The sequence below is a fragment of the Drosophila arizonae genome, chromosome 3 (genome assembly GCF_054131065.1).
Source record: "Drosophila arizonae isolate 15081-1271.41 chromosome 3, UAZ_ARI_1.0, whole genome shotgun sequence".
In the NCBI taxonomy this organism is placed as follows: domain Eukaryota; kingdom Metazoa; phylum Arthropoda; class Insecta; order Diptera; family Drosophilidae; genus Drosophila; species Drosophila arizonae.
The window spans coordinates 22,003,061-22,027,443 of record NC_142923.1 but is presented as its reverse complement, the minus strand read 5'-3'; the positions used below and the strand labels follow the sequence as shown (position 1 = coordinate 22,027,443).

The 24,383-nt window shown below is 35.2% G+C and overlaps 2 protein-coding genes across 2 annotated transcripts; one reads left to right on the top strand and one right to left on the bottom strand.

Annotated features, from left to right (window-relative positions):
- Positions 1-15,345: 15,345 nt before the first annotated feature.
- Positions 15,346-21,264, bottom strand: Or30a (Odorant receptor 30a). The gene is made up of 7 exons (XM_018001252.2): positions 20,920-21,264; positions 16,844-16,982; positions 16,467-16,731; positions 16,304-16,403; positions 16,099-16,200; positions 15,924-16,031; positions 15,346-15,839 (listed from the first exon to the last, which is right to left on the bottom strand). Exons 1-7 carry the CDS (start codon positions 21,235-21,237, stop codon positions 15,738-15,740), a joined length of 1,134 nt encoding a protein of 377 aa, XP_017856741.1. The 5' UTR covers positions 21,238-21,264; the 3' UTR covers positions 15,346-15,737.
- Positions 17,170-19,931, top strand: LOC149269893 (uncharacterized). The gene is made up of 2 exons (XM_089464037.1): positions 17,170-18,990; positions 19,051-19,931. Exons 1-2 carry the CDS (start codon positions 18,928-18,930, stop codon positions 19,888-19,890), a joined length of 903 nt encoding a protein of 300 aa, XP_089320163.1. The 5' UTR covers positions 17,170-18,927; the 3' UTR covers positions 19,891-19,931.
- Positions 21,265-24,383: the final 3,119 nt, after the last annotated feature.

The following is a 24,383-nucleotide window of genomic DNA, read 5'->3' as shown; positions in this document are numbered from 1 at the left end:
AATAGAAACTAATGACTGCTGCCCCCTACCCCCCTCCCCCCCCTACCGGCGGCCGTCCCCGCTGAATTCCAGCTGTAGTTATATAATTGTACTGAAATGCATTCCACGAAGCCTATCAAAATATTTCTTGAGAGATGCCGTCGATTTCGAGACAAGTGTAGGGGCGCTCTGTGAGTGAAATTTAACTTAATTCAATTAATTAATGGTCTTAATAACTTTATCTGCTTTGACAACTCTGATTGAATACGGCACGCAGTTTTTATGTCTGCAGGAAATAGAAATGGAAATAAAAATATAAATACCATAGAATTCTGAAAATGTTGTAAATCTATAATTGATTAAGAAATTGTTTTTTATTTGTTCTTGCTTAAAAAATTATAATTGTTTGTTGTTTATAGCTCTCAATACACATACAATGTCTTTGTTCAATATATTTTGCTACATAGTATTCTTTTTGGTTTTATATGTGTATTTATTTAATTTTGTTCATATCCTATATCATCTACGTATTGAGCACTAGAATTTCAGTAGTAAAATATATATATCATATATATTAAAACATTTAGAAATTTTGCTTTACATTTTCTAAAACTTCATTTCACTTCATTTTGAATCAGTTCATGCACAGTTTCCTAACTCTTTCCACATTCTTTTAGACAATTACAACATTGATCTTCAAATAATCGCATCATATAGTATCATATTATTTCATATTGTATTTCTTGATACGTCGTCGAGCAGTCACAACGAAATCGCATTCCATTGTCCCAATCTAACCTTGATTCTGCTCCTTTAGGCTGAAAAAGTTGGTTGCTTTTGTTACCTGTCTCAATGGGACAACACACAGGTAGCTGCAACCCTAACTCAATAATCTTATTAGAATTCGTTAGCTGAGTCCAACCACTTGGGCACATAAAGCGGTTTCGTTTGTGTGCGTGTTGGATTCCCTCTCTCGCTTCACTTCATTCAAATCGTTTTGATGTTGTTCGCGTCGCTCAGTTTTTGTCTGGCTCATCAAATTGACGCCCGACTGTCTATACGGGTTTTATGCTATCGTCTGCATCGATAATATTGTCAAAAAGAGTTGAAATTCGTATCTTTTTTATCCCATCGAACCGCAAGAAAAATTCCAGTGAGGCTGAGTCATGCCATTTCATGGAAGTGCAGTAGATAATAAATGGACATAACCGGACGGTGATCGCAAAACGACATCGAACAATAATATTAATGAAAAATTGTTAATTTCCTTCTTATATAATTTTGTATATCAATGATATTTCTATAGTTCAATTAATTCCGCTTACTTGAGAAATGAAAGAATTAGAGAATGATCAATCGATTCGCCTCTCTCTTTTGCTACAATCATATGCAGTACAACTCTACAGTGAATTCTTAAAGCTTTACGAAAAGCTTTTTGCAAAGCTTGTAGTGAGTATCAAAACCTTTGATAATCTCGATTAATATTCATTTCATTTAAGAGTGAATCGATGATTATGGTAATATAAGGTATATCGAAAGATTTTCTTACAGAATCATAAACATCATAAAATATTTTAAAAATTATTTACTTAATTTTTTTCAACTTATGTCAATTAGGTTTTACTAACTAATTTAATATTTTGGTTGTACTAAAAAGTTTATTTTTTATTTTCAGTCGTTTTCTTTGTTTATTAGATATAAATAGCTTACGAAAATTTGTCAATAAACAGTATAGCTGTTAAATTGGTCGATGGAACTATCGATCAAATAAAATATCTACTGGTCCCCCAGCTAATAGTTAATAACATGATAAGCACTGCAGTATAGGTATAAACAGTATAAGTCATACTGAGATAACAGAACAAATTATTTTATTGTATCCTTTTCCTGTTTTTATACCCTTAACCCATTTTCAATGGGAAATCAGGGTATAATGGTTTTGTTAAAAGTATGTAACAAGCAGAAGGAGGCGTGGCAGACCCCACAAAGTATATATATTCTTGATCAGGGCGACGAGCTGAGTCGATTCGCTGTCTGTCCGTCCGTCCGTCCGTATTTATGAACGCGTCGATCTCAGAAAAATTTCAGAGCTAGAGACTTGAAATTTTTTTCTTACGTCCGTGTATATCACGCGCATATCGAGTTTTTCTTTATATATCGATAGCTGCTCCCGATATTTGATTATTGATCAAAAACCTTATCGAAAGTTATATTTAATTATATTTAACTATATCTCCTACACCTTTAGAGCTAGAGCTTGCCAATTTTAAATGTAGACTTATATGTATTTTATATAATTTCGATTTTTGTTGTAATTTACCCCCCACCCCTATATCCACCCTCTCACCCACACCTTTGTAAAAGACGTATTTCAAGTACTAAAGACGTGTGCTTTAGAATGTAACTGGCAGAAGGAGGAGATAGTCCCTCACAAATGAGCACAGCAGCCCAGACGCAGTCGCTGCTTATTGCGCAGTCAGCAGAGTGATTATACGTGCATGCGTATGCATGTGTGCAGAAAAGAAGTGCAGAATGAGTAGAATATCAGCTTAGAGGGTTCAGGGTATCTCCTAGTCGAGCAGTCTCGAGTTTTTTAACTTGTTTCGATTGCAATTCTTATCAATTCAAATAAATTTCTTGAATTACACATTTCCAGAGTAATCGGTAGACTTGAGTTCAGGGAATTTTTGTTTTCTTCAGATGTGTGGCAGAGCCAATTGTAGACTGTGTGAAACTTTCAAACGGAACGGAGTGAAATTTATAGTGAAGTGCTTAAACGCGATGTTGCAAATACTATTATATTGTATTCTTGTATTTTTGTATTCTTATCCCGGGGCGGATCAAATTCAATTATCGAAATCGTCTTGATATGCTTTTTCTTAAATATTTTTAAATGTGTTAAAAGCGAAAGCTTATAGCTTGGCAAATGATAGTTTATTCCCTCGTAGTTAATAAAAAATTATATAATTGCGTTATGCAATTAACAAATGTTTAACCTGAAAAATTGTGCAACAAGTTTTTCTAATCGAAGCATAAATAGCTGAAAATGTGATATTTATAATGCAAAGATTCATTATCGACTGATGAAATCTTTATCAAATGCTTAAGAGAATTTTAAAAAAATTTGTTTTTATATAAATTAGAAAAAAATTATTTATCATATATAATTAAATATAAATATTGGTGCCATTCAACTGAATAATAAAATAATAAAACTTAAGTTTTTTCTTTTGACTCAGGTTTGAGTGATAAAACTATTCGAAAAATTTAAAAAAAAATCTCATATTTAAGACTATTTTAAGTATTCAGCTGCGATTAATGTTAACTAACTGCTCTCTTGTGACGTCTCATTATCCGATTTTGCTATGTTATTCCGGCTGAAGCTTGGAAAGCATTTCAGCGGAGATCGACTAAGTCGTCCAAATTATATAATATTTGTGTATTAATTGCCAAGTCGTAAACTTGTATGATTATGAGTATTGAAACCTAAGTAAACACATAATCTGCCTGAATCAGCTCTTAAAACTTAGACAGAAGCTAACAATGCTGCGTATCAAAGTTGCTTGATTTTCATATAAATTCAAACGCGCGCCCAACATTTTCTGAAATAATGACGTCACGCTGTCAAATCAGCTGTTCGCTTTGCATAACCTACTATGACTCAATCGTGGCTGCGATTCCATTCCTTCAGTTGTACTAACACTGCACTGTTAAATAAATTCTAATATTTCATTGCATACTTTTAAGTGCGCATAAATATCCGACGGAACATAAATATCTTTTAGGAGCTCTGTGAAATGCAGTTGGAGTTTAAACTGAAGTGCATAACAATTCAAGAGAGGCGTGGCACTGCAGGCACGTGCCTAAGTGGCGCCTGTCTAGACGCTAAAGACTGACAAAATGTCAAATGAAATAAATTTCGTTTCGTTTTGGCCAAGCAATAAAAAAAATAACGAGCTGGTATTATTTGATATACATTTTATATACAGTTACCCAGTTAAAAATATATATTTGCAGTAAGTAAAACTTCTTTTGAAATTATTTTTACATGAAAAAAAAAACCTCGCCGACATTGCTTCAGTATCGTTCCTTCATTCTGTCTCTCTCTGTCTCTCTCTCTCTGTCTCTCTCTCTCTCTCTCTCTCTCTCTCTCTCTCTCTCTCTCTCTATCTCTCTCTGTCTCTCCCTCTATCTTTCATCAAGCATGTTTCAAGGAGCGGCGTCGCATTTGGCGTTAATTAGTTTGGCAACGCTGCGGGCGTGTGATTTTTACCAATCATTTACAACAGTCCCTCACCACTTTCAAGTTGTGTGGGTCGGCTAGCAAATACCCTGTAGTTGAAATTAAGTTAATTGGTTAAATGGTTAATATAAAAAATATTAAAATACATCTATTTTTTCAGAATTTACTCAAAAATCTATGTATGTATATGTATATAGTATATTAAATATAACTTAATAGTTGTATAGAATGTTTAAATCGACTTGAATTGGTATTAATTTAATAGTAAAATTCAAATAGTTAATTTATGTTTTATTATAAATATTTAATTTTTTTTTTCTTACTTTCCTTTAACTAAATTTTAGGTATTTGCCATTCGTAGGGTATACCAACTCAATGTTGCCTTCTTTTCACAATTTTTTCGCTCATTCCAAAAAATAATTTTCATCAACAATTCGTCGGCAGACGCTGACAAGTTGAAGTCCCTCGCTGGGCCGTTTGTTGTCGTTTCTCTGATTACACATTTTAGCGCCATTTTTGGCGCAACTTTTGCTGAGCCACTCGCCGAAAAACCCTTTAGGCCAGACGCGCAAAACTTTTTGGCCACCAGAAGGGAACGAAAAAAAAGGAGCTGTAAAGAATCTCAATGATGGGGTTAACAAGCAAAATTTGATTTATTTGATGAGTTTCTCGTGTTGTTGCTGTCGACATCGCTTCAAAGACGCGTTTAATGAGCATAAAAATGTGGGTGAATGAGGGGCGTATTGGTTAGCTTGACTGCGTTGAAGACATTTGGGAAATGAATTGCACAAAACGCTAAGCGAAAAAAAAGCAACTGTTAAATTAACAAAAGTTTGTAATAACTAAGAGAAAGTAAAACCAAGAAAGTCCTTTGAGAATGAGAACTGGTTGTTGCAGAAGATATGATATGAAGTTGGGTATTTAATCAAGGCAGCAATGCAGTTGGTTCAAGAGTCTGTTGAATAGAATTTCTATTTATATACTATTACATGTGTTCCAGTCCCTCAGTCTGAAGAATACTGCGTTTTCCTTATCATATAAGCTAAAATATAATATTTACTCAGAGAAAATTTCTCCCAGATAAAATATAAATACAGTTTTTGCATTTATGGGCCACAAAAACAAAAATCAAAAGTCATGTAAAAATATTTTAAACAAACAATTTAACTGCAAATGCGACCATGAAAAGCTGCAAATGTTCTGTCTGCTCTATATTAACTATAAAAGAGACAATGTACAAAAATATCACTCATACGCTGCGTATAAAAAGCATAAAACCACAACAGTAGGAACTCGAACGTTTAACGCCTAGCTGAGGCTTACACGAATGGCGCATAAAACAAGGCGCTGTAATAATGAAGAATATATATAATAAAAGGAAAGCAAAAATGTGTGTAAACAGGTGGAAGTATGCATTTTTATGCGAGTCGTTAAAGAAACTAAAATACTCAGAAAAGCATAAATGGTTGGGCCTAAGCGACTGCACAATACTCGACTACGAGTAATGCAATGTATTGACATATTTAAAGGGATTTATAAATATTTATATATATTAGATGTTTCAAAATATTAGTACTCTGTTAAAAAGTTAGAAAACTGATTGAAAGATAATAATTTTCGCATTCCTATAATTTTATTTAATTTAAAAGACAATCAAAAATTCAACTGATCTGAAAAAAAAAACTCGATTGTAGCTTGTATATTAACAGTATATTGAATTTCTTGAAATACCGCATCTCTAAAAGGCATATGCCGATCTTATAAGATGTTCGTATGTAAAGCTGACTCAAGTCGTCAACTTCAATAGCAATGAATATACTCTCTTTCTTCTTGTGAGCGAGCGATGAAAATAGCTAAGAAAATGTATGTGCCGGCAAATTTGCGTTGAAGTTCAGCGCTGGCTGCCATAAAAATGATTTAATATGCGTTTTATATGAGAAAAGTTTTGCAATTTTTGCACATTTAATGTCGGGCTCACTCACTTGACATTTGACGCCACAAAATTATAGAAAAGAAGTGCGGAAAATAAGTGGAAACTTTTTCATTTTTATTTTTTAAAGCTCAAAGTAGAGCTCGCAGCAACCTGCCAGTTAATTATGCTGGCGTTAAGCAATTCGAAAGTTTGCAGCAACGGAAGTTGTCTTGCCCTGAAATTAAATCTAATTGAATTGTAAACTTGTGCGTCTATTGAGCTGCCATTTTGCCCAAATGTGATTACAATGGAGCTGTGTGTGCGACTCTGACTCTGACTCTGACTGTGAATGCGGCCCACACTTGGGCATTATTCATGTCACTTGTGTGCTAGACGCCCGGCCCGGCCCGGCGCGGCTCGGTAGTGCCCTAAGGGAGCCAACGGCTAATCAGCGGCTTTTCTGTTGAAAAGTTTGCACTTATTGAATTTAGCGAAAATGTTTCGCTTGCTTATTGAAAAGTTTCCTGTATCAAATTGAAATTCCAATGTTGTCAACAGAAGAAGTTGTCTTTAATGTGCCATATATACGAAACAATTCAGACCAAAGATAAAAGCAAAACTTTCTGACACACGGAACTGCTGGACATCTTTTAAATTGACCAAGACATTCGATTCTCTCTTGTTCTTGTCTAAAAAAGGTTCTTTTAGGTCAAATTCTTGTAAATAAAATATAGTAGAGTTTAGGACAATTTAGATATATTTTTAATAGAGCATAGTCTAGAATTTAGAAATACATTTTTTAAATGCTTTAGAATCAGTCGCTTTAAAATTTAGTACATTCTTTCAGTTTATGCATTTCTCATTCTCTCATTGTTTAACCCATTACAGCTTAGCCAAGTTGACTATGGCTCATACTGCGTGGCTGTGAAAAGTTTTCAATCTTTTTTTGGCCAGCTGGCAAAAGTTCATAACGCTTCGCTGACTGCCAGCCTTTGATCTCTCTCTCTCCCTCTCTCTCTGGCCATGTAAATCAAGCTGTTGTGCTTAACTATATATACTCTACCATATACTAATATACATATTTAAATATTTGTATGTACTACCAAAAATTATCATAAGCAGCGCTGGCAAAGCTTTTCGGGCTGCAGCGAGTGCGAATAATGCAAAATAGTTTCTTGCAGCTGTGACATCAACTTGGATACACACCAAAGAAACAAAGAGAAAATGAAGAAAAACTGACACTTGACATGTAACAGTGGCAGCCAGACAATAACAACTATAACCGAAACAGCAACAACAACAGCAACAATGACAACTGACAGCCACAACAAATACTTTGCATAATTTCAAAAGTTTAGAGCAAACAATTCATAAATTTAGCATAGAGCAAAGTTAACATCAAGTGATTGACTTCATTAACAGCAGCGCTGTTAATTAACAGTGTTTAATGCGCATTGAAAATTGTATTTTTCTAAGCTTGACAATCATTAAGTGAAAATGTAACTTAAGTTTGGTTTATCGAATTTTTTGGTGTAAATTTAGTTATGTCTAATAATTTTATATAATTTAAATTAATTTTGAATATTTATTTCAAGTGGTTGGTCTCTTTCACAGCAGTTCTGTTAATTAACATTGTGTGTGTTAAATTAGCAGTGTTAACAAAGCTTCAGGAAATTGTGTTTTACAGGCTTTTTATATAAAATAAAAAAAATGGGCAACTCGGACCCCATTTTGTTATCTTTTGTTAGTTAGTTGGTTTGAGTCATTACGCAATCGGGCGCAACTTTGCGTCATCGCTTGTTCTTCTTCTCTCGCTCCGCCCATCCAGTTGCGCGCCATCTTTGTTTTGATCGCATAGCAATCGGCTCACATTATTCGGTCGAAGTGACTCTCTCTCTCTGTCTCTCTCTCTCGCGTCACACTCTTTTAGGGCGACGCCGCTGCCATCTTTGTTTAGATCGAAGAGTAATCGACGCATATTTGAGTCGTAGTGACTCTCTCTCTTTCTGTCTCTCTCTCGCGTCACACTCTCTTAGGGCGACGCCGCTGCCATCTTTGTTTAGATCGAAGAGTAATCGACGCATATTTGAGTCACTACGACTCTCTCTCTCTCTCTAGCGTCGCACTTACCGGGTGACACTCGATCCGCTTCTCTGCATAATAGTAAAACTAAAGTATATTTCTCGATAGAACAAAAAAAAAAAAAAAAAAAAAAAAAAAAAAAAAAAATTAAAAAAAGAAATAGATTTTGCTAAAACTTCGACATATTATCTGTATCAAATTATTTAATTATTTTCAGTCATGATTTTTAGCATATTAAAGAATAAATGTAAATTAAATTGAAATCATTATACATCAGCCTAAAGAGTAGCTCCAGAAGCAAACGGTAACAATATAAAATTTAAATTGGAACTGAAATGTTAAAAAGCCAAAGAGAACAGATTGGTAGCAGCTACAACATGACGGTGATAATCTCTACTCCACAGAGACTAAGCACAAACACAAACACACTCACACATACACTGAATAGCTAGACTTGACTGTGCCACGACATTCCCCCATCAAATGCAAAGCGACAGCGTCGATACAAATACTCTTTACTTTACTTTGCCGGCAAAAAATAAATAAATAAATAAAACAAAAAACTTTGCGGCGAATAAGTGTCAAAGCCGCCAGACGAGCAGCAGACAACAAGGGAAACATTTGGTCGGACAAGTGATGGAAAGAAATGCATAATAAATAGATGTTGAATTGGATGTACAATCCAGCGGATGAAAGCAGCGAAAAAAAGCAAGCAAAATGAAGTAGAACCGCATGATAATCAAATTCAAATAATACAACAGGCGACAAGTAGCCGAAGTAGAGACATTGTAAATTTCTTTCGTGGGTCTTGGGCGTGGAAAATGCAAATGAAAAGATGCTCTGGCATACAAATATATATGTTCACAATAAAATCAAATACTTAGTATGCGATTCAAATTGAAATTTTCGTATAATGAGCCTATTAAAACTGGAAATGTTGGGTATACTCTTATTTAAGATATATTGCTGTAGTAGTAGTCCTTCTAAGGTCTTGGAACTAAACTACAGACTCTATCGGTTGAGCTAAATCCGCCTTATATGTATATTCCCTCGAGCACAACATTCTCCTGAAATCTAAGATCTATTTAATTTTTACATTTGAAATATACATTATTCATTTTATTTATTTATTTACTATTATTTTATTTTATTTTATTTATTTTTTTTTTATTTTTATTTTTTTGATAGTATAAAATATTTATAAGAATTCTGCTACGTTTTAATTTAATCTAGTTACACAATCCGATTTTCTATGCATATTTTTATTTTATATTTTATATTTGCTATACTATATTTTGCTAAACTATTAAATATAATATGCAAAGAGTTGTGTTGCTTAACTAAAAAGTTACATGTTCTTCATTATTATTATTTTTTTATATTTATAATAACAAACTAAGCTTTTGTAATCCCGACAAGAGCTAGACTTTTGCAAATTGTAGCTAAACTCTCAGCACTTAGCAGCTATAACAATAGTTGAGTTGTGTGTTGCTGGTGTGAAGTATTTGAGATAAACGGGGCCTCAACGTTGGCCTTATCACAGCTCTTTATTCGGCTCTATTCACCTGCTGAATGTTTTGTCTGCCTTTTGCCATTGTCGTAGCTCAGCCTGCATTAGGCAACGCAGTTTGGCCTGCGGGCAAGCAGCTTATGCACAACACACAAACGGACAGAACGGACAGACAAACGGGAGACATACGTAATCCTTGCACTCAGGCACGCAGTCATTGGTATTCATAAATCGCTTAGCCAAACTGTGCAGCCTTAATCAGATTTGGGCAACAATTTTGTTGCCGTGACCGGAGCGAGACCAGACCAGCCTGCCAGCCTGCCTGCCTGTCTGCCAATCGGCCACAAATTGCAAAATTTGCCAGAATGAAATGTTTTCGTCCTGCTCCTTGCAATTTAAGTGCATTTTAACGTAAAATTTTGGCAACCATTTTGATTGGCAGTGGCAATTAAGGCAAAGATATATCGATTTATTAGCCGATGCGTTAGCTAATTTAATCAGGCGACTTCAGTCTGGCAAACACACACACACATTACGTATACGTCACGTGCTGTTTGTTTGGCCGTAAGTTAATTAAATTTACCTCTGATGGCCGTTTATTTATGCAATACAAATTCCTGGCAAATTGCAATGGCAATTGCAATTGGAATTGCAATTACAATTCCTTAAATAATTTATGCTTTCTGTTCTCTGGGCCAAGGCACAGAAATTTCGATGGAAATCGATGCATAAATTCTTTTTCACATTTTCCTTTCGAACAATTTTCCACGGCCGACAAATTTGTGAGACAAACCTTTTTTATTTCTTGTATATATATATTTTTTGGGTCAATGTCAGCGGCTGGTGTGATAATAATTTATGTCTGGGGCGGTCTTAGCACGCCCACAAGAAGAACCAGCCTACATAGGGCCACGATTTCTTTTTAAACTTTTGCCGCATATTTTATTTGCTTTTCTTTTGGCTTGCGAATAACGGATATAGTTGTCAGGTTTTGAGGGCGTTTCGTATGGCCCACTTGTAAATGCCACGCAATTTGGCGTGAATTAGGCTACAAATTACAAGATTTGTGAATGGTTCGAGGTGTGTATTTATATTTAGAATGGAAGAACTTTAACTGGAAACTTAATACACTAAAAGCAATAAGAAATGGGACATACAGAGCGCAGTGTAGCATTAAATTTTGCCTTTAAAATAATAAGTAAATACAAATAAAAAATATTTATAAATAAAAAAGAAAACCTCCTCACATGTATATCTGCAAGCAATACTTGTGAAATGTTAAGTAAATTCATCTTGAGCAAAGTTTTCAAATATTGACACACGAATCCTTTAGCTCTTAGACAAACACAGCTGCTACAACCCCCAAAAGACATACTACATAGAGTAACAAGCCCCCTACCCTCTCCGCACATGCCTTAACCGCCCCGTTATGGTCATAAAACAAAACTGCGGGCCACTGCAGGCAAACAACATAAAACCCTCGTAAGAGGCCAGCAACAACATAGAACACTTGACCGCTTGACCTAAATTTGACAAGTTTTTCTTCTTCTTCCGCTTCTTCTGCTTTATTTATTTTTTTTTTTTTGGCGCCAGATTAAGTCGAGTCCGTTCGTGCGAACATCAAATGTCAACAGCGCCCAAGAAATAGTACAAGAGAAATGTTTTAAAAATTACAACACGTACGCAATTTTGTCCTGATGCGCATAAAATAGGCATAAAATACGGGGCGTGGCCGCACAGCCAATGAAAGCTAATGCTGCCGGCCTAAAAGTTGTAGGCAAGTGACTGCAGCAAGGGTTATCTTTGCCACAGCGTCAAATATACCTCATTCGCCAGCATCAGGCATCTGGCAGCAAAAGTTGGCTTTGATTTTCATTCGTTTCATTCTTCCTTTTTTTTTTTTTTTAGCTAGCTACTTGGCTAATCTGTTCACACGCACAACACCGCCTGCGGCAAGGTGTTGAAAATTGATTTGCGCCTGTGATAAATTTCTACACAAACTTTCTCGCTCAAGGACCTGCAACTGAAATTAAAGATGGCAGCAGGCAACGGCAGCAGGCAGCAGGCAGGCTGTTAAGCCAATGCTCAGATAAGAAAGACGTCAACGCTGCTGATAGAGCTGGGCACACGTACCACATTTTAGCACACTATTTAAGCAGTGCCGAGCAGATCCACGACTCTGACTACACAAGATGTGTCAATTTGGCGTCAAAGACATTTGACAGGCTAACACATATATGCCAATGCCTTCAACTATGAAAATACCCTGTACATGTAGTGAAATCATGCATCAAATATTCTTTTTAGCTTATCGCCTCTCTAAGCAATTCTCAAAAGCACTAAAATGGGTTTGAAGGTCCATGACAATGAACAATTTTAAGGCTTTTTTCTTCATTTGTTATATTTAAATTATATAAATTTTATTTTATAATGTATTAATAATAAAAATAAAATTTTTAATATATAAATAAGTAGTATATTTAATGTATTATTTATATGTATTTACATAATATATATATATTAATATTATTATATGTGTATATTATTATACGTGTCAAATAATTTAATAAATTAATATTAGCATCTTTATTAGTTATTATATACACGTATAATAGTGTCAAATAATTTAATGAATTAATATTAGCATATTATATTATTATATTATTTATTAATTTAAATATTCGTTTTTTTTTTTTTTTTTTTTTTTAACAAATAATGTAGTTCTTCATTCCGAATTTTTATACATATATATTTTGATATATATATAATTTAGATTTATGTTTTTATTTACTTCAACAAAGTATCGACAAATTTATAGTTGCTAGCTAAGCCACCCGTTGCTTATCTGTTCTTAGACAGGGTACAATACGACAGCAACAACAATACATGTTAACATTAGCAATGAAACAAGCTGCTTCTAAAATTGAAGCTGACTGCAACGGCTGTCACGCCCACTTGCCACAGAGTTCGCCCTCCCCCACCAGCTGTAAGGTGTTTTCTGCTGTCTCACGTACGGCGCCACGAACAGGAGTAGGAAATCTCCCCGGTTGGTTAGGCAGACAATAACTATAATTGTCGCATCAGCGTTTTGTGCTGCTGCTGCTGCTTCCGTTCCCGCTCCGGCAGCCCTTAAAAGTATGCAGTAAAAACGACGAGTCATTGCACTATGGGTCAAACGCCCGATTTTTTGGAATTAATTAATAACTTTTAAATCAGTAAAGATAATTCAATTTGTTTTTTTGCATTTGACTTTTGTTTGCAACACGCATTTGTGATGAAAAAATGGGCGTGGTATCGCCCCTCTTTCATATTATTAGCTGTCATAACTTTTGTGCTTTTTAAGTTATTTACACCAAATTTACATATTAGATGTGTTTTCATGTTTTAAAGAATCTGTAAAAAAATGATCAAAATCGGTTAACTACATCATATAGTTTTTATATGTAGAAGTTGAGAAAAATTTTTTTCAAGGAGTAAAAGGTTATATTTTATGATCTTAAGAACAAATAACATTAAAATATATCTCTTTTATTGCTAATCATCGTATTCTTCATTATCTGAAGCTAGCATGCCATAAACCTCAAAATTTGAAGTGTCCTGCCTTTCGAACAGGCTTATTTCCTCTTCCTCACCTGCGACGAGGTTAGTTGCTGAAAAATGAAATTGCGCAAAAAGTGCGCAAAAGTGCACGTTGAACTTATAGATCTTAGCTCGGAATTGAATACTTTATAAGATGGGCGTAAATTCATCGCTACAAAATGCTACAAGCACAAGTTTTCTCTTATCAAAGACAAAATTTTTTTTTTTTACTGATGTCAAAAGCAGCTTTTTGACTTACTCAAAACTTCACATCACATAAAGATTTTGGACAATACAAACACGTAAAAACAAAGAACAAGCCCGATTCTATATTTTCCACCACAAATTTTGATCTAATTGTCATTATTTTTATTTCAATTGGCGATTGAAATTCATATAAAGTTTTTACAAAACTGATGATGTGCGTGTCATGCATAACAGCTCTGTTTAACAGCAGTTTTGTTAGCAGATCGCGCCTCTGTTAAGATTCTGAGTATGTAACATTTATATATAGAGTATTTCTAATAGATTGGCATTAAAATTTTGTAAATTTTTTCAACTTGAAAATAAGACTTTTTTCCAAAAAATCGGGCTTTTGACCCATAGTGCATTGTAGTGTGAGTGAGGTAGGGAGAGAGAGGAGAGTGGGTCGAACAGACAGCATCGTGGAGAGCAATGGAATGCCATTAAGCAGCAGACAGGGAAATACCGCGTGCAGCAAGTGCCGCACATAGGCAGCAATTCCTTTTGTAGGTCTTTCTCTGCCTGTGTGTGTGTGTGTGTGTGTGTGAATGGCATATAAAAAATTCTTAAATTAAAGTCAATTTGACGACTCGTTGAATGAGCATGTGGCTGCGGAGCCACGACAAAAGTGAAACTTAATGTTGATTAGGAAAATTGAAGTGTTAACGCACAGATTCTTTAAATTGGGCCAAAAGTCGAACAGGAATTTAAAGAGCTTGTGCTCTTTGAACAAACCTGAAAAGTAAATATTGCACAAATTATACTGAATTACATTCAGACACTTATTGATCCTAGCTTTATTTTAATTGGCCTTTGGCTAATAATGAATTGGCAAAAAAACACTCAAGTGGCTTTTCAATTAGCTGTAGAAATATTTAGTGCTAGCGAAGTGAAGTCCAACACATTTTCTTAAATAAAATACTGCATCAAAAACCTGTGGAAAACTGTTGAAGCTGGAACTGCGTTTCTCCAGAGTATAGCAAGTATGAATCATCTATTCGACTAGAACATACCCGTATTCCCAATTATGTTTACTTAGGGGTTAAACTTGTTCCTCTTTTATTTTATTTTATTTTTTTTTTTTAGATAGGGATAATATTTTTCGCTTTTGTTTTTTCTCCAAATTATAAATTTTAATGGTTTCCAAACTCTTTTCTCTCGTTCTCGCTTAATATCCCATTTTGCTTTTCCGGGTTTTTCGCCTAAACGTTTTTATATTATCAATTATTTTATTGTTGAATCAATAATTTCACTTACACTTATAAAATGTGGCCAGACTTATAGGTAACAAAAATAAATACAAAATAAATAATTATTAAATTATATAAAAATACGAGCTAATTAAAATATCTAAAAAAAATACAATAAAGTAATTAAATATATAAGAGAAAAAATAAATAAATAAATAGATCAATAAAGGAAACGAAAATGAACGAAAAAAATAAACAAGTTAAAAACATGCAAGTAAGAAGCTCTTCCTATTGCAGCTAATGAATGCAGGTCTTCCACGTCCATTATATCCTGTCCTGCCCATTTCCATTTTCAATAAGGATTCAGAGTATTGAAAAACAGTTTGGCAATTAAATTTGCTGTGGTCTCCGCTTGGGGCTATTCAACAAGTCTATGTATTCCCTTAGCACACATACATATGTAAACAGCTCACTTGCCAATTTTCAACATTAATTAACTGAGTGGCAAGCAGAAGAAGGAGACCTGCAAGACATTGTGTAAAATTTGTAAGCGATACGAAAAACACAATATAAGACAACGAGTCGAATACATTGTCTGACTGCAGCATTTAGTTTACGAGAACATTTTAATCTAATTTAACACACTTTAGATTTATATTTGCTTAAATAGAAGTTATCTAAGTGGCACGTGCCGGGCATAGCCAATAGAGCCAACACACACACGCACACTGACATAGCACAGGCGAGTCGGACACAGAGCTCAGTATCCAGCTGCTCTGGGCACTTGGGCAGGGGCTACACAATGGAGCAGAGCCAGACGCAGACGCATTTTTATTATAGTTTATTTCACTTGCTTTTGCAACCGCTTTAGACATGCAATCGAATTGAGGCAAACGTTTATTGGCCAAAAAAAAAATAGAGCTAGAGGTAGAAGAAGAAGAAGCGAAAATGCAATCAATCTATGGCAATTGTCCGGTGTACAAAGAACTTAAAAGCAGCTCAGCCATAGACGCGTCGCAGCAGCGTAAAAAACGAATAGATGACGTTCAGCAGCGACTGCAGCATCTTTAGATTCATTGGATAAACGCCGCCAACAAGTACCTGGGGATGTATCAAATATATAATATATACATGTATATACACATATATAAGTATAAATATGAATTTAGGAAAATTTATGCTTACTGCGAGTGGCTTTTGAGAACGCATGATGAGAAACTTTACTACTTTCTGTGTCTCTATATCCAGATCCATCCAATTGATCTCATAGGCGGCAATGGATATATAGAAACTCTGTAAATAATTCGAAGAGTATTAAGTTATTATTAAAACAATTAAAAATTTGACAATGGGCATCTACCTGAAAATAAAGCTCATTGGCCACGTAGTAGAGCACAACAGTGTTGGAAAATATCATGATCATATAGAAAATCACGATTATAAACTGAGCTATTGTTGGTGCCTATTGAGAATAGTTTTTATAGTGATGAAATTAAATTGAATTGAATATACATATATTTAGATAAAATTATAATTAGAATTTAAATTATAAATTGCCAACTTACAATGATTAACGAGAAGAGCAACACACAAAGCATTGCGCCAAAGCATAGAAACTCCAGCAGATGCAAATGGGTGGTCAATGCATTCATGGCATCGACCAGGCTATAATTGAGTGAATGAGTGAGTGGCTTAATGGTTGCATGAAGGTGAAATACAATAGCTTACCCAGCCAGCTTGAGCTGATATCGTATGCACCATATAATTTCGTCACGCACTCGAATGCCTGGCAATTGCCGCAAGGTGCGCAGCTTATGCTGTAGCACCTGGCACATGAGAATGGCAAACAGTGTGAAGGTAACAATCAGATTCGTATACGGTATGTACATGCAGCAGCCCATCGGCGCCATTATGACCTGCACCACAAAGAATACCTCATAGGCAGGGCTGGTATATTTATCGATACCCGGAATATACATGCCATAGGGCAACACTGTAATGGCAAATACAAATACAAATATACAATTACACAAACACACACACACACACACACACAAACACTCAATTCTCATTGAGATTGTTTGTTTTGCTGCTGAAAATCTAACCGCGCTCGGACCCAAATATCGGATATGTTACAAAGCCAATGCAAGTGCAAATGCCCATTAGTAAATTAATGCGACCGATCAAGTTGGAGAGTTGCGTCGTCTTCGCTATCAATTCGGAAATATGCGCATCTGAAGAATTCTGCAAAGAAGGAATCCTAAATTAAGCGAAATAATGTATATATATAAATTTCAGATTTTACATTGACTAAAAAAATCTGACCAAAAATCTGATGATTTTTGCTTTGATTTGATTGATATTTATATACTTATTTATATACTTATATACTTTTAGTAACTAGATATAAATAAAGTAGTAACTAGATATAAAGTTAAATATACTAACTAACTAGTCATGGCAGCATTTCTTCAACCGAGGCAAGCCGTATCTGTAATGTTTTACACTATATAGGTTTAACCTGACGCTTAAAATTGAGTAAGCATATCAATATTCATTTTATTGCGCAGTTATGTTTTTGCACTATTGCCGTGACTAATACTTTTTACCACTTACCATTTTTACTTTACCATTGCTAAAGTTGTCAAGTTCCTACATTTTTTATTTCCTCCCGAATACTTAGAAGCACACCTCTCACCCTAAACTATGTAGAGTCTTAAGAATTTCCCCACTGAACTGGGAGAATATTCTTATATTGGTGTTCAATACTTTTAATCTTCTTTGAATAGAATAACTCTAGTATTGGAATGATACTATTTATATTATTACTGGCAAAAATATACATATGCAAGAAAACGAATCAACATTTTTCACTATTCGAAAATTTGCCAGCAACCTATTAATTAAAACATATTTAGTTAACACATAAATTTTTGTACTACAGCTATCAAATGAGTTGCACGCATTCTTTTTAATTGCTTTGTAAGCTCTGTTAGAGAATTTTTACTTTTTATACCCTGAACCCATTGAAAATGGGAAATCAGGGTATAATGGTTTTATGAAAAAGTATGTAACGGGCAGAAGGAGGCGTGGCAGACCCCACAAATTATATATATTCTTGATCAGCGTGACGAGCTGAGTCGATATAGCCATGTCCGTCTGTTCGTCCGTCCGTCCGTCCGTCCGTCCGTCCGTATGAGTGCGTCGATCTCAGAAGTTATAAGAGCTAGAGAGCTGAAATTTGGCTTGCATACTCGTGTGTATCATACGCAGTACGAGTTTGCTTTATTTTTTCGATAAGTCGTCGTTTATCGAGAATAATCGAAAAATTGATTTTGTTTTTTTAGTCTAATTTGAACATTTTTGGACCTGGAGTCTTCAAATTTGCGTTGTATATAAAGTTAATTGATACAAAGATTTTGTAATTTACAGATTTTGAATACCACGCCCCCTTCTTCCCTAATTTGTAAAAAACGCATTTCAAGTACTAGAGACTTGTTCATTAAGATCGTATGTCTACAAAAGAAATTATTCAACAAATAAATTCTCATAATATTGCCCACACAGCAGCGCAGCCCAAGCGCAGTCGCTGCTTACTGCGCTGTTAGCAGAGCGCAGGCTTATGCGTGTGTGTAGATGCATGTGTATGTATGTGTGCATAAAAATGCAGAATGATTAGAGTATCAGCTTAGAGGGTTCAGGGTATCTCCTAGTCGAGCAGTCTCGACTAGAGCCTTCTTACTTGTTATTTACATAGAATCATGAAGTTCGATATTATTGCTCACAATAAGTTATAAGTTATTGAATAAAATATATATCATTATTATCGATTGGCTCATTCATAGAAAATCGATCCGAGTTTTGGAATTTTTCCCGCAATTGGATTTTCAAAAAAGCCAGATTTGACGGGAAAAAAGCTGATTTGGCAACACTGGTCAAACTGTGTTTGAGAGTCTTTGTGTGAGCGAAAATATTATTCGTTTTTACGCGACACTCATTTGAGAGCGTCACACGAATTTGCCATTGCAATGTGTCTGACTGAAAGAGATTCTAAAGAATACAAAGAGAGTCGCTCAGAACGAATTGAGTCGAGAGTCGCTCTCTACGAATTGATAGCCATTATCAAAATAGACTTCTGGACGCTAACAGCAGTCTTATTTGGTTCGTTGGAGCGATCGGTTGAGAAACAATGGATATATTTCACGTAATTGAAATAACCGAAACTTGGACTTGTTTTTTTTTTTTACTCAAGGTAAAACTGTGAAAACTCTATTTATCACGAACAACTAATTAATATCCTAATATTGTGCAGACGTCTTTTCGTTTCGTCGATACACGTAAACTCGGCCAGTTCAATGTCAATGTCAAAAACCTTGTTCCCATTGCCGCGATCGTAGAATTTTTTTCAATGCCACGTGACAATAAATTACGATCAGTATTTCCGATTTGTGTTGATTCGATGAAGAACATATATTCCGAAATGGATATTGTCCAAAAGAAGAGGCAGCACTTTCAGGACTATGTGGAGCCTGTTGACGACAAATTCATAAATTTGATAAGTTTTGAATATGGTGTGCCCCTTATAAGAGGCCTGCCATACGAGAAAGTCCTGCGATTGAAAACACTGAAGCATTTATATATTTGGATTCACAGTTCTTTGAAAGATGAATTTTTGGAAGCTCTTGGAAACAAGCCAGGAGAAACGATTGAAAGTCTCTCCATAAAGGGCGCATATCTAACGACTGAGCATGTGGAGAGGATTTGTGACACTCTCCAGCTCAGCCTGGAAAACTTCTGTGTGTGGTGTAAAGAAGTGCCGCTTGAACACTTGCTCAAACTGCAGAAGCTGAAGTCGCTTCATATTCAAATGTCTTCCATAACGAATGCACAGGTAATGGAACTTATAAAGGGTTTGCCCAACTTGGTGATCTTGAATATGCGAGAGTGTCAACTGCTAACCGAGGAGTTTGTCTCTGAAGCACTTGACTGGCTGACCAATAACAACAAACAATCGAAACTCACGATTTACGTGCAGGGATCAGCCATAAATTGGAAGGAGCTGCCTGGAAATGGACATTTGTTGCAGGTCATCGAAAAGCAACAGAATGAAATAGTTCGTATGAATGGCGAATTGAGCAATCAAGATAATTAAAAAAAAAAACGATTTTATATATATATATATATATAAAAAAAAAAACGATTTATATGTATATATATATATATATATATATATATATATATATATATATAAAAAAAAACGATTTATATGTATATATATATATATATATATATATATATATATATATATATATATATATATATACATATAAATCGTTTTTTTTTTTTTTTTTAATTATCTTGATTGCTCAATATATATTCAGATGCCAACGACAGGAAACATAAGAAAAATAATTTTTATTCATTTTTTTTCAATACACATATTATCACACACAATTACACAATTATACTAATCAAAAGTCTATGTAAAAACAGACTTACTCAAGTTTTTTTATAACCCTTACAACGACAATTATATATACTTTGTGAGCATTTTTGTGTTTTACTTTTATTTACTTTTCTTGGTAACAGCCGACAAAGGGTATACATATATACATTTGTATTTCATGCATAGTGCATACTGCATAATGCACTTTAAAATATAATGACTAATTTTAACGGATATGACCAACAATTATAAATATTTTGGGGACTTTTTTTTAGCTTTTACTCTTTCGGTAAATCCCCCTTATCTTTTTATTGTGCATTAGTTAGATTAGCGACTGCATCGATTTCATCGATTGTCGTATTTCGCTTGACCATTTCAATATAAATTGAGAAACACCAACTAAAACCCAGTTAAACCCTTCAAACCTGACCTTTCAAAGGCTCAAGGAAATGATTTAAATTGAATTTCACGGAAATCAACATATATATAATATTATGTTAACCAATGTGAGTAAATGTATACGTATGTATGCGTGTTATGACTGGTGTAAACTATCCAGCTTACAAAATGGATGCGAATTGAGATGACTTATGAACTGTGAAAGAGTATGAAGAATTCGCAGGGGAGAAATGCGGTCATGCAATAAATACATATACATACATATGTATTTATGTATATACATCACTCTGCCACTATCAACTTTCATATATTTATAGAATATGTTGTGATGCTCACCAGCAGCTGAAGATAGTAGACTTTCAAGAGTTCTAGGAAACGTTCGTATCGGCCACGTTGCACACAGAGCAGGACGCCACGCACAATTGTGTTGGTAAAGAGCACAGTCAGATAGACATTACGTATGATAAAGTCGAGGCGCTCGGAACTTAGGTAGATATCCACGTATTGGGTCACATTGATGAGGGCAAAGGGCGTTAGGGCCAAATAGCGTCGCCAATTGTGAACGAATAGATATGACCAGAATTTCATTAAACGCAACGTAACGCCAAAAATGGGCATGTCCGGTGTGGACATTGTCTGAAGTTCCTGTCTCATATTTAGTTCACTCTTTAGCAGCACAACTGTGGATACAGCTCAAGGTGCTCTCTTATTTATACATATATGTAGACCTGTCGATGCTTTCCTGTCTGATGTCATCATTAGCGTCTAATGAATGGCTGTGCTTGAGTGGGCGGGTGTTAATTGGTTCGCCAGTATCTAATTAAAGGTGTTAAGGTATATAATTTGATGTCAAATTTTCACTTGCTATTGCTTGCAGCTCGATTTCAATGCTTTAACAAGAAGAGTTTCATGTCTGACATTAAAGCCAATGAAATCTGTGACTGTTCACGCAACCCTTACATTAAGTCCGTCTAGGAATGCATTGTAACCAACTTAGACTGCTTGATATATTTAATCGCATTTTTTTTTTAGACAGAAATGCAATTCGCTGAAGCCTATCCAAAAACCAGGTTACCACATAAATGTTGGCGTACTCTTTATTTTTAATATACCCTGAACCTAATGAAAATGGGAAATCAGGGTATAATGGTTTTGTGAAAAGTATGTAACAGGCAGAAGGAATCATCGCAGACCAAATAAGGTATATATATTCTTGATCAGAATGACGAGCTGAGTCGATATAGACCTGTCCGTCTTAGAAAAGCTAGAGACTTGAAATTTGGCATGCATACTCGTGAATATACCTTTGATGAATACCAAGAATTTGGTATTTACAGATTTTGGATACCACAGTTCTTTCGCCCCCAATTTGTATAAAACGTAGTTCAAGTACTAGAGATTTGTGCTTTGGAACACACATTTTAACCATATGCTCACGTTCAGAATGTTTCATGATGAGTTTCATGAAGTCTTACTGCAAAAGAAATTATCAACGAGTAAATTCTCATAATAGTGCCCACATTACAGGGTATCTCCTAGTCGAGCAGTCTGAACTAGAACACTCTTACTTGTTTTTTTTTTTATATGTATGTATGTGTGACCCAATATCTGGCACTTTATCAGCGAGCAAAGGTCTTTTATGGCAAAAAACAAAAAAAAAAAAACAAGTAAGAAAACTCTAGTCGAGAGTGCTCGACTAGATACAAACAAAAATGCCCGTTTAGTATGGCTGAAATTTCAATTTCGATGTATTTAAAAATATAAATAAAATACCAAACTCATTTAATAAAATATAAAAATATTTTGAAACAATTAAAAAGTTAATATCAGTTGCACCGATCGGGATTCGAACCGCGACTTCTCGATCGAGCATCGTGCAGCTAACACACTAGGCCAACTCACTCCTGCTAGTGGCGCTAGCAAAACTCAAATAGATTCACTGCTGCAGCGCCATCTACCAAAACTAAACGAAACTCACTGCTGATGTGATTCTAAGAATCTGCTGGAATAATCAAACTATTAAAAACGCACATAAAGTATGGTTAAAATTTAAATTCCGGTGTATTTAAAAATATAAATTAAATAGAAAACTCATTTATGAAAATATAAAAATATTTTGAAACAATTAGAGACTACTCGACTACGAGATCCCCTGAACCCTTGGAGTAATAGCTATTTCAATAATTTTTCGCGTCTTTCAGCTTACACAAGAAACACGCACACACACACACACACACACACACACACACACATACACAAACAATTACATACATATACACACACAAGCATAAACACGCATGGGCGGCAGTGAGCGCTTACTATGAGAACTCAATTGTTTAATAACTTTTTGTGGACGTACGATCTTCATGAAACTTTCAAATTATAATTATAGCATGGATATGCATGTAATTGCCAAAGCACAAGTCTCTAGTATTTGAAATACGCTTTTTACAAAAGTGTGGGTGAGGGGGTGAATTTAGAGGTGGGGGGTAAATTTTAACAAAAACCGAAATTGTATAAATTGCATATAAGCATACATTAAAAATTTGGAGACTCTAGCAATAAAGGTGTAGAAGATATAATTTTATAACTGGTTTTCGATAAGGTTTTTATCGATAAAAAAAGATTGGGATGAGTTATCGATTTTTAATGATAAACTTGATATACGCGCTGTAATTACGGACATTAAAAAAAAATTGAAGTCTCTAGCTCTTATATCTTCTGAAATCGACGCGTTCATACATACGGACAGACGGACGGACGGACGGACGGACAGACGGACAGACAGACGGACAGGGCCAAATCAACTCAGCTCGTCGCCCTGATCAAGAATATATATACTTTGTGGGGTCTGCCACGCCTCCTTCTGCCTGTTACATACATTTCAATAAAACCATTATACCCTGATTTCCCATTTTCAATGGGTTCAGGGTATAAAAAAAACATTGTTGAGCAAATAATAACAATATGTATGTAATCCTTTAAAGTGCTACGAACTCAGAAGTTCTGAGTTATAGCGCGACCTATGCCAATTATTAGTGTTGGTCAAGCTGGTCATAAATTGCATGCACTATGCAACACTATGCCGACGTTGCTGCACTTGACCTCTTTGATACTCTGCTGATTGCGGTCTCGACATTTGTAATAAGCGTCGGCAAACTTTTAATTGCGACACACGCAGACAGCACAAGTATTAAGATGGGCGTGGCATGTGTGAAAGATACGCTTGTGTTGTTTGCAAACTATTTTTTTTTTGTTTTTTGTTTTTGTGCTGTTTGCCTGGTTGTTTTTTGAGGCTGCCAGACAACACTGGCAACTCCTGAAATTGAAATTCTCTCAGCTTTTCGGCTGTATATCGTTAGTCAACGAAAAGTTTTTGCATTTTATGCATATGCGAGTGCATGGGATGTGCCGGCGTTGTTGATTTGTTGCTCACTCGGTTGGCTGGCCAGTCGGCACTAAGAATCCTGAGTCCTGAATCCTGCCCGCTTGTCGATTATATGTAGTGATGCCCAGATGGGTCCGGCGTTATGCTCCTATGCGCTAAATTAAATGCATAATTACTTGATAATTGGATTTGCGGTCGGCTCAACTGGCTGTGTGAAATTTTCTAATTAAAATGTTTAGTGGCTGGCGAGACTATGGCGTCACTCCCCAATTGCTACTTGATGACGATAAGCCCCAGGCACGTATTCACCTCCACTCATTCACACACACACACACACACACACACACACACACAGCAAGTGGCTGTCGGTCGCCTGCTGTTAGCAGTTGAGCAGCCAAATAATCTAGCATAT

Coding starts and splice junctions, on each gene's coding strand:
- LOC149269893 (XM_089464037.1), top strand. CDS start 18,928: ATGGATATATTTCACGTAATTGAAATAACCGAAACTTGGACTTGTTTT. Junction 18,991..19,050: donor GTTTTTTTTTTTTACTCAAG/GTAAAACTGTGA, acceptor AATATTGTGCAG/ACGTCTTTTCGTTTCGTCGA.
- Or30a (XM_018001252.2), bottom strand. CDS start 21,237: ATGAGACAGGAACTTCAGACAATGTCCACACCGGACATGCCCATTTTT. Junction 16,732..16,843: donor GATATTTGGGTCCGAGCGCG/GTTAGATTTTCA, acceptor TTGCCATTACAG/TGTTGCCCTATGGCATGTAT. Junction 15,840..15,923: donor GTTCTCAAAAGCCACTCGCA/GTAAGCATAAAT, acceptor ATACATCCCCAG/GTACTTGTTGGCGGCGTTTA.